Source organism: Gymnodraco acuticeps, unplaced genomic scaffold, assembly GCF_902827175.1.
Source record: "Gymnodraco acuticeps unplaced genomic scaffold, fGymAcu1.1, whole genome shotgun sequence".
Lineage (NCBI taxonomy): Eukaryota > Metazoa > Chordata > Actinopteri > Perciformes > Bathydraconidae > Gymnodraco > Gymnodraco acuticeps.
Genome location: NW_022990558.1, coordinates 1,990,150 through 2,004,941, shown reverse-complemented (window position 1 = coordinate 2,004,941; position 14,792 = coordinate 1,990,150). Strand labels below are relative to the sequence as shown.

The window sequence follows — 14,792 nt, the reverse complement described above, 5'->3', positions numbered from 1 at the left end:
CCTTCTTCTTATTTCACCAAATAGTTTGGCTCTCAATAACTTCACAATACTTTCAACTACAGAAACCATTCAAACATATTCAGCCTTTTCAGCACATGATGGGAAACTTTCAACTTTTTCAAAATATTTTATACTTTTTGAAATATTCAGCTTTTTAAACAATTTTTTTAACATGGAACTCAATGGGAGGAACCTTCAAATCCTCTATTACCTACACCTTGTGCCAAATGCTACTCCTTCCACATACTTTCAGCTAGAGACTTCATTCCAACTTTAAAATGATCACAAGACATTCAGCTATAACACTTGTTCTTCAGATTTTTCACATCTTCTACACTTTTTGAGATATTGAACTTAGTTTGGAGCTTGGTAGAGAGGCTTTCTTCAGATTTTAACATTAGTGTGTATTGAGCAGCTCGTTAAGTCTAGAGTGCTTTGATCTCAAAACAGAGTGGAGGACCGCTTGAAATTCGCCCACATAACTCCCAAACCCTACACTCCTGGGACAAAATTGTTCATGAAAAAAACCTCTAATAAATAAAATAAAAATCAAGCAAAAAAATTAAACAACATGCCTCTTGAGGACATGAAGGTGCAAACACTTCCAACATGTTTCCATTATTAAGGCCCATTTTAAATTGAGCCTGATCTTTCCTCACAGCAGCAGCTGCACACCTTTAGTAAATCTGCCAAAAATGCCACATTATTGACCCGAAAGTGCACAAAAAGCAGAGACTCCTCACGGTCCTGACATGCTTCACGCGTTGACATTTTACCGAAAGCTGTTACAGTTCTTCAACAAAACGTTCAAATGTAAAAGGTTTATCTCTTATTCAGATAAATGGAAAGGCTCTCCTCTCACAGATCACTGCACATCACCATGGAAACCTCTGATCCCTGCACATAGATGTTTGATAACGTCATCACCATGGACACCTTTGATCTCTGGGCTCACACACAGGTGTTATGATTAGGCGCTCAGCACAGAAAGAAACAGACTGTCTGAGCCTATTCTGTTCTGTCTGATGGAGACTTCATACTGACTTCAACATGGTCCACATTTTATACATTATTGGTGACGTAAGTTTGCAGTTAAAATATTCTGCTGCTTTTCAAAGCATTTTTCCTGTCCTTTGTCTTCTTAATACACATTCATTCACTACTACTTACATTTTATATCCAACTCCTTCAGCCTACTTTCAGCTACAGAAACCATTCAACTATTACATTATTCAGCTATTTCAGGACATTGAGGTTATACATTTTGTTGTTTATATCTTTTTTAAAACCTTTTCTTTTAAATATTAAGCTTCTTCACTATTTTTCCTACTCTTCCAATTTAATATTTCACTTTCAAGTTTTCAACAAAGTCATTGCAATGCATTTGAGCTGTAACAATTTTGATTCAAATCTTTCATTTTTCTGCATTTCTCCGCTAAGTTCAGCAACACACTGACTTGGTCTCTGTAGCTAAAAGCAGCTACCATTCAGCTAATAACATATTCAGCTTTTTCTGCAACAAACGTTCAGTTTACAGCATTCACACGCATTTTCAGCAGGAAATGCATTTTCTAGTTTATTACATTTCTCTCCTCTCAGCACAATATCTTGGAAAAACAAGCTGCATTCATGTTAATTGCGGGTTATTATTTAATTAATATGTATGTTTAAATGTGTCGATTTTGTAGATAGTACAATAAATATAATATACATATTGTTGTAGAATATTTGACAGTTTAATTTATAAAGTACATAAAGAATAATAAAGTTTTAACTATGGAGGGGTAAGGAGTGGAAATGTTTTTTCTTCTTTAAAATGTTGTTTCTTTCCTTATTATTATTTTAAAAGTACATCTCCGAAGCTGGCTCTGATCACCGAGATGTGCATGCAGGAAAGGGATGTAAGAGTAAATGTCTCTGACCGGTCTCTCCGTCCTCTCCTGGACTGCCTGCTCTCTGAGGAACAGCTGTTGCCCCCTCCACCTCACAGCCCACCACAGTGATGCCTCCGAGCACGTCTTCTCCCCCAGTTGAGTTGCTCTCTGTTGATTGTGAGCAGACGTTTGCCACTGGTTCTGTCTCAGAGTTTGGAACTACTTCCTCACCGGCTGGGTAGTCTGTCTCTCTCGCACCTTAATAAAGATACACACATAATAATGGTTTAAAGATGGGCATCCTTGTATTTGGTGCAGTTTATTTGTGTATCATTTGCACACAGTTTATCCTTTTCTTCAGCAATCAGATGCACATTAATCCACCCACTGACCTGGAACGCTGGCGATGCAGAGGACGTGGGAGTCACACACGAAGAAGCTCTCCAGGATGTTTCCGGCCTGGTTGGCATCAATGACAACGACTTTGGTGGAGGACTCCGTGCTGGTACAGATCCAGACCAGCGACGACATCTCATCGTGCTGCCGCAACTCCTTCTGCTGATCCTGCAGAACAAAACAAAAAGTGTGATTTGTAATCCTTTACATCAGGGGTAACCAAACTTTTTTCACCAGTCGGGACGTTGTGAATTGCGCTGAGCTCCGTGGAGGTGTGATTTCCTTGTTTAGCGATACACAGTGAAACACAGCTGAGCACACACAAAGTCACAGCCGAAGTAAAAACAATAAGTGTGGCTTGTTATTGAGTAAGAAAAAGGTTGATAAACGCTGTGAGAATGGGTCTGCAGAGAGAATGGGTCTGCAGAGAGAATGGGTCTGCAGAGAGAATGGGTCTGCAGAGAGAATGGGTCTGCAGAGAGAATGGGTCTGCAGAGAGAATTTCGCTGCGATCCCAACTGTCTGTTATCAGCCTGCAGCCAGGGAGGAGAAATCAGCAGAGCTGCCTGCACTGAGTGTGTGTGTGAGGAAGTCCGTGGATTGGTCAATTTGGACCAATCAGCGGGGACTTAACGTATCGGCTACGCGGACGTAACGTAACGGCTCCACGGATTGGTCCATTTCGTTCCGGGTACGGATGACATCATGCGTACCCGGAAGAATCAAATGGACAGTGACGTATCTCCAACGAGGCGTTTTGGGGAGGTATTTTCTGTGTTAGAGTTTTACTCGCTACAGGGTGTACTTTGAGGGTTTTGACCGTTTACATGCATAAAAACCTTCATAACACACAAGGGGACGGGTAATAACCGGAAAAGCATGACATGGGACCTTTAAGAAACACAAAAGCCTACATCACAGCTCTCCAGGGGTTTTGTTTTTGTAAAAAAAAGTGGGCTTATTAACACATGCATACTGTGTAATATATTTGTACATATATATTTAAGTACAATATATGACCAGCACAAGTTTCATTTGTGGGCCATACTCCATTATACTTTGAATTAGCTGAGGGCTGTTTCAAATGGGCTGCGGGCTGCATTTGTCCCCCGGACCGTAGTTTGGACACCCTTGCTTTACATGATTGTCATCGTCACTGAAACCTGTGTGTCTGTGTGTTTTACCATGAGTTCTTGGTCCAGTTTATCCAGGCTGCTCTGAGACCCTATCCTCCTTTTAGGGCTCTCTGGTCCAGGCATGTCGCTGTAGAAAACGCTGGCTCCTACGATGGAGCCTCCGTCTCTGGTTTTACCTCCGGAGAGGTTCACACCGGCAGCACACCACAGCTGGAGCACGGACACATAGATACAGTGAATACCATGACACATGCATCGTTATCACACAGGTTTACTGTATTGCATATCTTTTGAGAGCTTTCAGATATTAAGTTTGAGTCACAGCTAATAAAAAAAAATAAAAAAAATAATTGCTTGTAATGCAGTTACAAGAACGGCTTTCAGCAGTATCTGGAGAATAACGGGCTTTCAGCGGTTTCAGTCACAACATATCAACATTATGATTAACAATATTTTTCCTGTCTAAGAAGGGATAGTTCACTCAATAACACATCGGAGACAGCTGCCTTCTCTCCCATATGATGGAACTAGACCGCACTTATACACATACAAATTGAAACACTCTACAACAATGTCTCTTTTCAGAACCATGACACTTTTACTCAAGATAATCCAAAGACTTTCTGTGAGCAGTATTCATGTAAGCTCTCCTGAACTAATCTGTTCAGCTCATGCGAGGAGGATGCCAACATTGAATACATATAGCATAAACATCTCGTCCTTTAGTCGGTGCAAGCTTACTTCTGTGCCGTGAGAGAAAACAGTTCCTGTATTCAACTGCCTTCAACAAGATCTGTGGATTATATTGAGTGATGAGGATATTGGTTCTGAATAAAGACATTACTGTTGTAAAGTTGAAATGACTGATGTTTTCAAATGTTACAATGTATCTGAGAGAAGGCAGACATCTATATGGTTTGAGTTCCCGAGTTTTGAAGACACACCCACAATTATCTAGATCAATTTAAAGCACAAGGGGTAAGAAAATATGCATTTCTGAATTTGAGCTGAACTGTCCCTTTAATACTGCGGATCAAACAAAAAAGGTTGATGCAGTTATATTACATTAAAAAGCTGAAGGACATACCTTCATAGAAGCATCTTTCTCATCCACTGGTCTGAGGAAGACAGGAACAGGGAGATTCTTCATCTTACTCTCCACCTGACCACCGTTCGCCTGGAGAAAGACAAACATGCGTTATAGTTTTTGTTCTGTTGTAGCTCACATCACAGCAGTTCTACTATGACCTGAAGAGGACCAGACATTCTGTAGTTCTCCTTACTTTGTACTTCTTGGGCAGACTCCAGCCGTAGGCCTGCACTCTGCCGTCCTCCTTCTGGACGTGAGCCTTCACCTGCTGGTACTGAGCCCGCTTCTGCTCCCGCCGGGACACCACGTTGTCCGCTGCCACTCTGCGGACAGGGAAACAGCTCACTGACACACATGGCTTTCCTACTTTTACTTTTTATACTTTAACAACATGTTACTTATTATACTTTTGTACTTTCGAGGGTTATAATTCAAACTGCTTCCTTATTGCAAATCTATAACTTCCTCTAACTGCAAGCCTGTTTGATCGTAACTGGTGAAATGTTCTCCACCATCTTTTAAATAACAAATTGCAAAGAAATAAATACTTTTGTACTTTTGCTAAAGTAAGATTTTGAATGCAATACTTTCACTTGTAATGGAGTATTTTAACATTACTGTATTGGTACTTTTACTCAAATGAATCCTCTGAATACTTCTTCCACCAATGCTTTCATAATTTAAAGAAACAGGGACAAGTAGAACAATTGGATTAAAACATTTTGTAGCATATTATGAAGGATTTACATTGAGGTCACTATGTTTAGCACGTTTTTTACAGGGGAATCACTCAACTTTCAGGATCAGGACAAATCCCCACACTAAACTGCGGAAGCATAAGTGTTAGGAAGGACTTGGTACATCCAATATAGAGAGATCTCTAGAGAGGAACGCAAAATATTTGATGTTCAGTTTTGATTGTTAATGGAGCCAATTTAAGCAATCCATTTCTTAGTGTGGGCAATATTAGGGAAATCGGAGCTAATAAAACTCCAGCTGCAAAATCTTGGATTCATTTTGGCTTGATGGTGGATTAGTTGAAAGAACTACAAGCAATTTCACTTTTAATTTCTCTGGGTAAATCATATCTGTATGAGTGATGAAAAAAGGGTTTTGAGTCACTAGTGCCTCAGCATACACAGGTAACAGCATCCCATCATGTTTTCATCTCATTTCCTGTGAGCGACTTACTCCTCATTGAGGAAATCAAAGGCTTTGCTCTTGTCACTGGGGAGCTGCTGCAAGGTGGTGCTCCTCTTCTTCACTGACGGCTGAATCTGGGAGGTGGGTGCGTTGTACTTGACGTTCACCGGGGACTCGGACGCCGGCCTCTTGGCCGCTGGGCCCGATGAGCTGAACAAACGGCTGAAACTGCAAGTGTAAGGGTGGGGAAGTAGGAGGGAACGGGGAGAAAAAGCACACAGACAAACGTATAGAGGGGTGGACACAAGCGGTAGCTCCAGTGGCAGAAGTAAGGTTCAACATTTAAAAGGTACACACAAAAAGGTTCCGTTTCCCCATGCCAACACACAATGCAAGCTTTCACACAGGGAGCAATCACACATTGATATGCACTTCCCCATTGACCTTTGTCCTAAACAGCAAAGCACCAGAGCAGCTTTCATCCCAGAATGCTGGAGCGCGGGGTTAATATTGTGCACCGATGAGGACGTTAGTCAACAACACAGAGCAAAACTGGATAAAAACACCCCTAACTGTACAATGACAGCATACAATACTTATCACTATATCTGACACTTAAATACACCTCCAATGTTTCAAATAATACCAAATACTATAATCCTGTAGCTTCTTAAATAAGATAAAGTCTATGATGAGTCAATCTTTATTAGCGTGTACATGAGAGCGACCAATCTAGGTACTTCATGACCCCGCCCCTTTTTGGGTGAAAATATCTGCTGTCATTTCACTGGCAGTAAATACAAGTTCTTTGCAAAGCAGAGAGAGAAACAAATTAATAAAATACAATCCATTTTATTAAAAGGGCCCTATTATGCTAATTTAGAGTTGCATATTAGTTTTTTGTGCCTCTACTACTGTGACATGTCTCCATTCTTTATTGTTCAAAAAGCTCTTTCTTTTTCTCATACTGCCTGTGCTGCAGCACCTCTTTTCACCCTCTGTCTAAAACCAGAGCCCAGTCTGCTCTGATTGGTCAACCACTTAGAGATGTCTCGCCCCTCAACCTATCACATACAATGTGTTGCGCTAGTCAGGCAAACTTTTACATGATTATATTGAAGATCGATGATAGTCGCTGATATATTTTGTAAAATGAAAAGCAATAGGTGGACATGAGGACTAATGATCCCACTCAATGGCAGGAGGTGTCATATCCTAACATCTATAAGTAGCTTTGATTATGTAGGTGTGCCACCACTGTTTGACATTAGTCACTTTTTTCCCCCGTCATTATGTCACATTATTTTGCCTTTTTAAATGTCTGCGTTCCTTTCGGACGTACAGGTATTGACTGACTGAAGTTAAAGTAAAGAAAATCTATTTTGGATATGTTCTGTTGTCTGACGTGCAATACACGACACAGCAGCTTTTAGGCATGATGGAAATACTTGTTCCTGCTTGGCGCAGACTCTTTCATTTCACCGGAAAAGGAGCGGGGCTCTCATGATGCCAGTCAGTCACCTAGCGCTGCTCTCATCTGTTCACTTCATTTTTAACTTTACTCCACCCATGGTCCTATATTCTCCCCCCCCGCCCCATCTCTGTAGCAACCTTCCCAACTCACCCCCTGCACACAGACACAACATCAGCAGGATATAGAGGGACACACAGAAACAGGGCAGGACAGACGGTGGATTTGTCAGATAATGCTTCTCTTTAAAACACACCCCTGCCCTTATCCTGTCACCAAAAACCTGCCCCAAATAACATCCCCTTTCAAAAGCAACCAATCCAAACTCATTCCTTATGAAACTCAACAGAGGAGAGCCGGGATAAGATCACAGAAATGCAGTTTTTCAGATGTAGTTCTTCTAAGAACAAACAAGTGCATTCTTCCAACCTCAGAGCTCTCAAAAGCTTCCGTCAGGATTGATATTTACAACTTTCTTTAATTTAATAAAGAGAAAAAGACAAAGTAAAGTGGCTCAGATCTGATATCAGAGCTGCCGTTTCCTTCCTGGCTCTCCTCTGTTAAGACTTTGTTGTCAAGATGAAAACAGAACACCAGTCAATGAACATGTCAAAGATGTACCTACATCCTGGAGAAAACAACCATACAACATGGAATACAAAAGAAAATCAAAATTAAACAGAGAAATATTACTGTAGTCACGCTGTGGTTGGTGTTTGAGAGCTGAAGTGAGAAGAAAAGAGGATCTTACAACTGCCAGAGGCTGGATTTCTTCTTCTCTGGAAGAGCGGGGTTGTCCTTTGAAGCCCTGAGAGAGAGAGTTGAATTCATCAAACTGAATGCTTTAGACTGGGTGTTACATCAGTTCCCTTATTTCTACTTCATATTCAGCGTGTTTTGTTTTTGTAGTATCTCTTTGAATGTCCCCTTTGTAGAGTGTGTGTGGATTAACGCTCAGATAGGCAAAGAAAATGATGAATTTGATTTAATTGCAACAGTCCATCATGATCAAATATCATAGCTCTGTTTTAGTCATTTCAACAAATGAGTCACATAATGTCCAATCAGGACTAAAGTCAATGTCATCACTTTATATAAGGGATTAGGAATTTTGGTGCCATTTTCTGGTAACAAAACTCAAATGTTCCCTTTGTCTGGTTAATGTTGTGTTTTATGCATGCTGGCATCTGTACTGCTTACAATTGGACACAGATTGGTTTTGTTAAAAAGGGATTTGTAGCCTATTTCTTTACACTGTTCATTAAATACCAAAACATATGAACAGTCTTCTACTGCATAAACCAACTTCTGTTGGTGATCTCCTGAAATCAGCTGAACAATAGAGTAATCATAAACTACCAATTACATTTAGACCACATTTTTAGGTTTATTGCCCTAAAACTCTGAATCTAAAGCAGGAACTAGATGACAACTTAACATGAAAGATCTTTTCATTTAAATATTAAAAAAAGAACTTACCAGCACCTTACTATTACTACAATTACTGGCCATCTTCAGCATACAGATGTTGCATAACTACACGCTTGAACGTCATAATGATATGAATATCATTTAGTAGTAGGCAGTATACCACATATGTAATTATTTAATAAATATCAGCTAAATGGAAGAAGTTACATTTACTTTACACACTGATAAAGTGACCTACAGTATTGATGTAGAAACAACAACACATTTGTGATCATGCATGAGTCAATTATATCAAATTGTATAGCATATAGAGCACAAATGCAGAAAATAACTACTATTTCATTTCACAAATTGATTGATTCTTCCATTTTTCCAGCTCTACAGTACTTCATATGGTTTTACCGGATCATCTCGGTCCACCTGACCGCCTCCTGCAGCTCCATCAGCCTCTCCTTGTACTGGTTCCTCTCCATCAGGACCCTGGCCATCTCCACCCTGGTGAAGCGCTTCCTCTGGGCTGTAGGCACATCGCTCTGCTGAGAAAGCATGAGCAGGAGACCATTCAACCACTATTCAATATATATACAGATTATAAATATTGGCACATTGACCTTTTATTTATTCTCGCATGATCAATCCAAATTCTTATGAAGCTTTTTAAGGGGCAACACTAAAAGCTGTGGAAAAGGTATTAAGTGAAAAGGTACATTTTACTAATTAAATCAGTTTCAAGGTTTGTGTAGAATTCCCAAAGAACCTCTACTGCTGTTATCAATCCATCACAAAATATATCAAGAGCTTACGTCCTCCTCATTGTCGTTCTTGACCTTCTGTTTGGACTCCTCAAGCTCTGCCCGAATCCTGCAAGTAAGTACACAAGAAATAACTCTTCAGCAGCCACTTTTATGCTAAAATGTGGTATGTAGACCGACGGGCTGGTACTTACTTCTTGATTTCCTCTTCTAATTCTTTGTTCTTGTCCTCCAGTTTGGTCTTGGCCTGAGTGACGGCCTCCAGCTCCACCCGCAGAACCTCCTTCTCACAGGTCAGATCCTCCATCTGTGCTATGAGGTCATTTTTCACCACGTTCAGAGCATTTCTGTAAACAAACACATATCAACATACATTACCCACAAGGTGGCAGCACTGTCCTGTTTTTCAACTATGCTACAGAGCAGATTTTGTTTGCATGTGTTCATGAATGAGTTTGCATAATTTAGTGGGAATGCTGATACAGCATTCCCACTAAATGTTATTCTACGGACAAAAGGTTTATTATTATTCCGCCGGAATTTTGCACCTCTTCTCCTCCCGCATTGAACTCCGTTCAAACATCAAAACGTTCAGCTCAGTCGGGAATCAATGGCTATTGCTTTTCTCATTCATAACTTTCATAATTCCAGAGATATATCCCATAATACATCACATTTTTAACATTGAAGTCAATGGAGGAAATCTTCAGACTTCAACAAATCTTCATGCGACTTCAACTGCTAACTGTTCATTCATACTTTCACTCAGAAACCTCATTCCAACTTTAAAATGTTACACATCTTTCTGACATTATTCGTGTAAAACAATCTGATTCTTACTTTTAGAGATATTAAACATTGTTCAGACCTTGGTAAAAAGGTTTTGTTCAGATTTTAACTAGAGTGCGTGATGTCACAGCTAGAGGGTAGGAAATCTTGAAATTCCCCTTCATATTTCTTTTTAAAACTGCCATAATTCCCAAACCCTACATTCCTGAGACATAATTTATCATGACAAACGTAGGAAAACATCTCGTAGCTGGAAAAATGACAAATAATTAAGCAAAAAATAATTAAACAAAGTGCCTCTTGAGGGCATGAAGTGACAAAAACGTTCAACATGTCTCCATTAAACCCCATTGTAATTTCAGGCAGATATTTCCTCACAGCAGCAGCCGCACACCTTTAGTTAAACTGCCAAAAAGGCCACATTATTAACCCAAAAGTACACAAACATTACACTTCAGATACTCAACTTCCATGCTTCACGTTTTGAAATTTCACAGATATCTGTTACGGTTCTTCCACAAAACGTTCACATGTAAGAGGTTTATCTCTCATTCAGAACAATGGAAACCTGTGATCTCTGGACACCTCATTAGTTCAACTATAAACACCTGTGTCATGGGACACGATGATGTCATCGCTCCAACTGACATGCTCAGAGCAGCAGACTTCAGATAAAGGTTCATGGTCCTGCCCTCAACAGCTCTACGTCAACTATGGGGTGTCATCATATGCCGAAGAGAGAGAGAAGAGAGAGAGAAGAGAGAGGGCGATCAAGAGAAGAGAGAGAGTAATGTAACCTCCTAATGCAGGGGTGGGGAACCTCCGGCCCCCGGGCCGTATACGGCCTGCGAGACCATTTGGTACGGCCCTCGAGGTAATTTATAAACACACGCAAAAAATAAAAACATTTAAGAAATCTAGACCGCAAAAAAATTAAACAAGTGAGTGCCTGTTTTTTTCAGGGTCCTTGAACACAACACGAACGTGTCATGTCTCGTCTGATAGGGGTGCAGTTCTGACGGAGAGCACTAGGGGCCTTATTTATAAAGGGATATACGCTAAAAAAATGGCGTACGCAAGTTTCTACGCAATGTTTGCGTTTTATTAAATACTAACTTGACGGGAAAACGTGCGGTCCTCCACGCAAACTCTAACCCATGCGTACGCACTAAGCACAACAACGGGAGAGACGAGAAACTGCGACACCGTTGGCAGAAGGAAGAATGGAGAGAAATATGTGGAAATAATACCATAAATAAAATGTTACCTCTCATTTATCATATATGAAGAATTCATTTTCAAACATTGATTAAAGCCAATCTTAAAATGATTGAACAAACGCCTGTTTGAGACTCCTCAGTGCACACAAACACATAACTTGGAGAAATAAATAAATAAATAAATAAATATGTTATTTAAAACCACCTTGAATATGTTGTGTTAATGTTATGAAATGTTTTCTCATAAATGATGCGGTAAGCAGGAGGACAGAATTACGTCTAAACTGACGCCGTGTTGCATTTCTATAGGTTGTAGATACGAGCATGGTTTTAGCCGTTTGCCTAGACTTGATAAGTCTCTCGTAAAACACAGGAGGTATGGAAACTAAGAACACCATATGTGGTCAATTTTACAGCTAATATAACACAACACATTAGTTGTATTTCCTCTAACTGGTGGATATAGAGTTGCTGCGGGGGGAGGGGGGGGGGGGGTTGAGACGCACAGGCTGCAGTGGAGACACTGAGCACAGCTGATCGACAGCTGGAACACAAACCACCAAATACAAAAACATAATTCAGATCCAGTCGTCATGACTCCACTCCGGAGCGATTCCCCGATCACTTCTTACAGTTTCTCATCAAGGGGGGGGTCTCCTGTCCCCGGTACAAACACACTGCCTGAGGAAGGCTAGGCTATGTGTATTTATTTTGTCATGAACCTTTTTCGGACCACTTATTTATTTATTTTGGTTACGATCCGACCTCCATGCTGCTACTCTGGTTCAAACGGCATCCACCAAACAATATGATTTATCTCCACCTCCCCAAAATAACCAAAATCTGACACGGTGTGAGATGTCTTTTTTAGCTGTTCTGTCGTCATTTCCTGCGATCTTCTTCATAAAGTCAGTCAGAATGAATGAATGGGCGTTTCTTTGACTATTTATAAGCAAATATGGGCGTTACGTGAAGCCCGCAAAAGCGGCACCGCATTTCGAGTCGATTGTGATTTATAAAGGGAAACCGGCGTAGGAAGTGCTGTACGCACTTTCCTCGCCGGTACGCAATGTTTGGTGAATCGGAAAATGTCGGAACATTTCTGTACCTATTTTTTGGAGTTCTACTACGTAAGCAACCTTCCCACGTGAATCCTATGCACGGCTTTATAAATGAGGCCCCAGATCGTCTCTCCGTCACTTCCAAAAATTGCAGTACCCATAAGGAGCCGTACTCATGCTGCAGTTTTAGCGTGGCTGTGTCTTTAGTTGAAAGCCCAGTGGCGATCTGTTCATCTGTCATACTGATCATACAGTCAATAACTGTGTTGTTATTAGCATCTGGTTAGCTAGCTATGCTAACAAATATAATAAGCTTTTTCTCCAACCAGTGAGGTAGAGGCACATCTTTATAATCATTATAGTTATAAAACAAATAAGAGAATAAAGTAAACGGGTATAAAATACTATATGACAGTAAAAAAAGTTGTTATTAATACACAAGAATACAGTTTGAAAGGAGAGTGATTTTTAAAATATCCATAACGAAAAAGAAATCTGCTTACAGTTCTGTTTCATCTGGGTGTTGAGAGATGTATCCATAGATCTCCTAATGTTGCTCTCAAAGTGCACCAGATTGATGCTTTTAACTTCAACATTTAAAAAAACAAATCTTCCCGGGGGAGCATGCCCCCGGACCCCCCTAGAGGAGGTTAGGTCCCCCCCCCCCCACTTAAATCATGTTCACATGATAGGAAACTAAATAAATACATTTGCACACATCTTGTGTCCAAATCTTTCTGTTTTGGTGGTCATGCCACACCGTGTACGTGCATGCATGCGCGAGTCATGGTAAAATATCTGGATTAAGAGGTTGCTTTTTCTTTGTACAGCATGAAAGAAAGGCCAAATGAATGGGCTGTGATTTTAGTATTTTTAGCAGAGGTCAATAATTTGTACGGCCCTCGGAGGATGTTGAAAAAAATGAAATGGCCCTTGAGAGGAAAAAGTTTCCCCACCCCTGTCCTAATGTAATGTATAACTCCTATGAAAATGTTCAAAAAGTGCTCAAACTTCACATATGTGCTAACAGTCCAGCCGTGAAGACATCTACGGGACAGTTTTGAGATTTCTTCAAATGCCGTTGCCATGGCAACACAATGCTCGCCATGAAACACGGTTTTCTCATAACTTCAGTGAAAATGCTCCAAACGGCCCAAAACTTCACAGGTTTGGTAACGATGCAGCCATCAACGCATCTAAGCATATTATGGGGTATCATCAAATGCCGTTGCCATGGCGACAGATCATTCGCCATCAATTTAGTTCAGAAGTTTGCAGTTCAAATATTCTGCTGCTTTTCCAAGCCTTTTACTTTCTTTTCTTCTCTCATCACACATTCAAGCCCCCAGTGTTCATGTATCATTTCAATCTAAATTCTTCACTTTCTTCTTACACATTACATTTCAGCATAGCAGTTTAGCGTCAGCTTTTCAGCATAAAGCATTCCCACTAGCAATTTTTTCAGGAATTGCATTCTCTAGTTATCTAAATTAATATTTAGAATGAAGTATGTTTGTTAAGAGAAAAGATAGCAGCACTTCTTGCAAACTTCGGTTACAAACACTGCAGTTGGGTCATAGTAGATTGAATGGCAATAAACAGCTTTTGCTTTTTTTGTATCCACACTGTGGATGCATCTGTAGAAGCCTGAAATTGATTTGTCAGAATAACCGTCTGGAATCTTATGCATGAAGAAGAAACAATAACAACAAGCATTTTGTAAAAAAAAAAGGCAAAAATAATGGATTTATTTGGCATGTAACTTAACATGACGTACTAATGTAGCATTATCTGCAATCGTGATATAGATACTTTGACATTAAAAGTCATTTTTTCATTAAATGCTTGTATTTTTCTCTCTGGCTGCTTACATAAACACTTGTGGAAGATAGAGTTGATAATAAGTACTAACTTGGTCTCCAGCAGCTGGGTGTTCTCATGGATAAGATGTTCCACTTCCCGACCCATACCTGAAAATGATCAGCCATAATGTGAATACACAGTGTTTTATTTAGTAATTTGTTCCATCAGGAAATAATTGATCCTTGTGTCTACCCTACAAACTAGGATTCTCTCAGTCTTACCCAGAAAGGTGTAGTCTGAAAGTCATGGAAAAGATGATGCAGCAAAGTAAGAGATTTTTAAACAAGTTCTCATTGAAACTGAAACTATTAAACTATACTATAGTTACTGCCCAACACAACACTGTAACACTATTCACAATTCTGCACCTCTATGCCACAAGGTAACTAAAACCGACTCAAGGACATACATTTAGTATAAGAAGCTGGTAAAGAAATATTTGGGGAATTCCTTTAAAACACACCAGAAAACTCATCTGTAATGAGGATGAAGCCCGACAGCCAAGGAAAGACAATTGAGAAATGAAGTGATGAAATGATGAGTAAAGGAGATGATGAAATGATAAC

General features: G+C 40.0%; 1 protein-coding gene across 12 annotated transcripts in view; it reads right to left on the bottom strand.

Annotated features, from left to right (window-relative positions):
* spag9b (sperm associated antigen 9b) overlaps positions 1 to 14,792 on the bottom strand; it is a 49,120-nt gene that overhangs the window by 6,852 nt on the left and 27,476 nt on the right. For 3 of the 12 annotated variants that reach the window (XM_034227489.1, XM_034227486.1, XM_034227495.1), the window contains 12 exons: positions 14,276 to 14,333; positions 9,488 to 9,640; positions 9,345 to 9,402; positions 8,944 to 9,077; positions 7,862 to 7,918; positions 7,736 to 7,738; positions 5,688 to 5,867; positions 4,690 to 4,819; positions 4,494 to 4,583; positions 3,455 to 3,616; positions 2,267 to 2,438; positions 1,923 to 2,132 (listed from right to left, as the gene is read on the bottom strand). In XM_034227489.1, the coding sequence (XP_034083380.1) occupies positions 1,923 to 2,132; positions 2,267 to 2,438; positions 3,455 to 3,616; positions 4,494 to 4,583; positions 4,690 to 4,819; positions 5,688 to 5,867; positions 7,736 to 7,738; positions 7,862 to 7,918; positions 8,944 to 9,077; positions 9,345 to 9,402; positions 9,488 to 9,640; positions 14,276 to 14,333 (1,407 nt within the window). Of the gene's footprint in view, positions 1 to 1,922; positions 2,133 to 2,266; positions 2,439 to 3,454; positions 3,617 to 4,493; positions 4,584 to 4,689; positions 4,820 to 5,687; positions 5,868 to 7,263; positions 7,267 to 7,735; positions 7,739 to 7,861; positions 7,919 to 8,943; positions 9,078 to 9,344; positions 9,403 to 9,487; positions 9,641 to 14,275; positions 14,334 to 14,792 lie in introns of all 12 variants that reach the window. The other 9 variants (XM_034227496.1, XM_034227493.1, XM_034227497.1 and 6 more) reach the window with 7 other exon arrangements.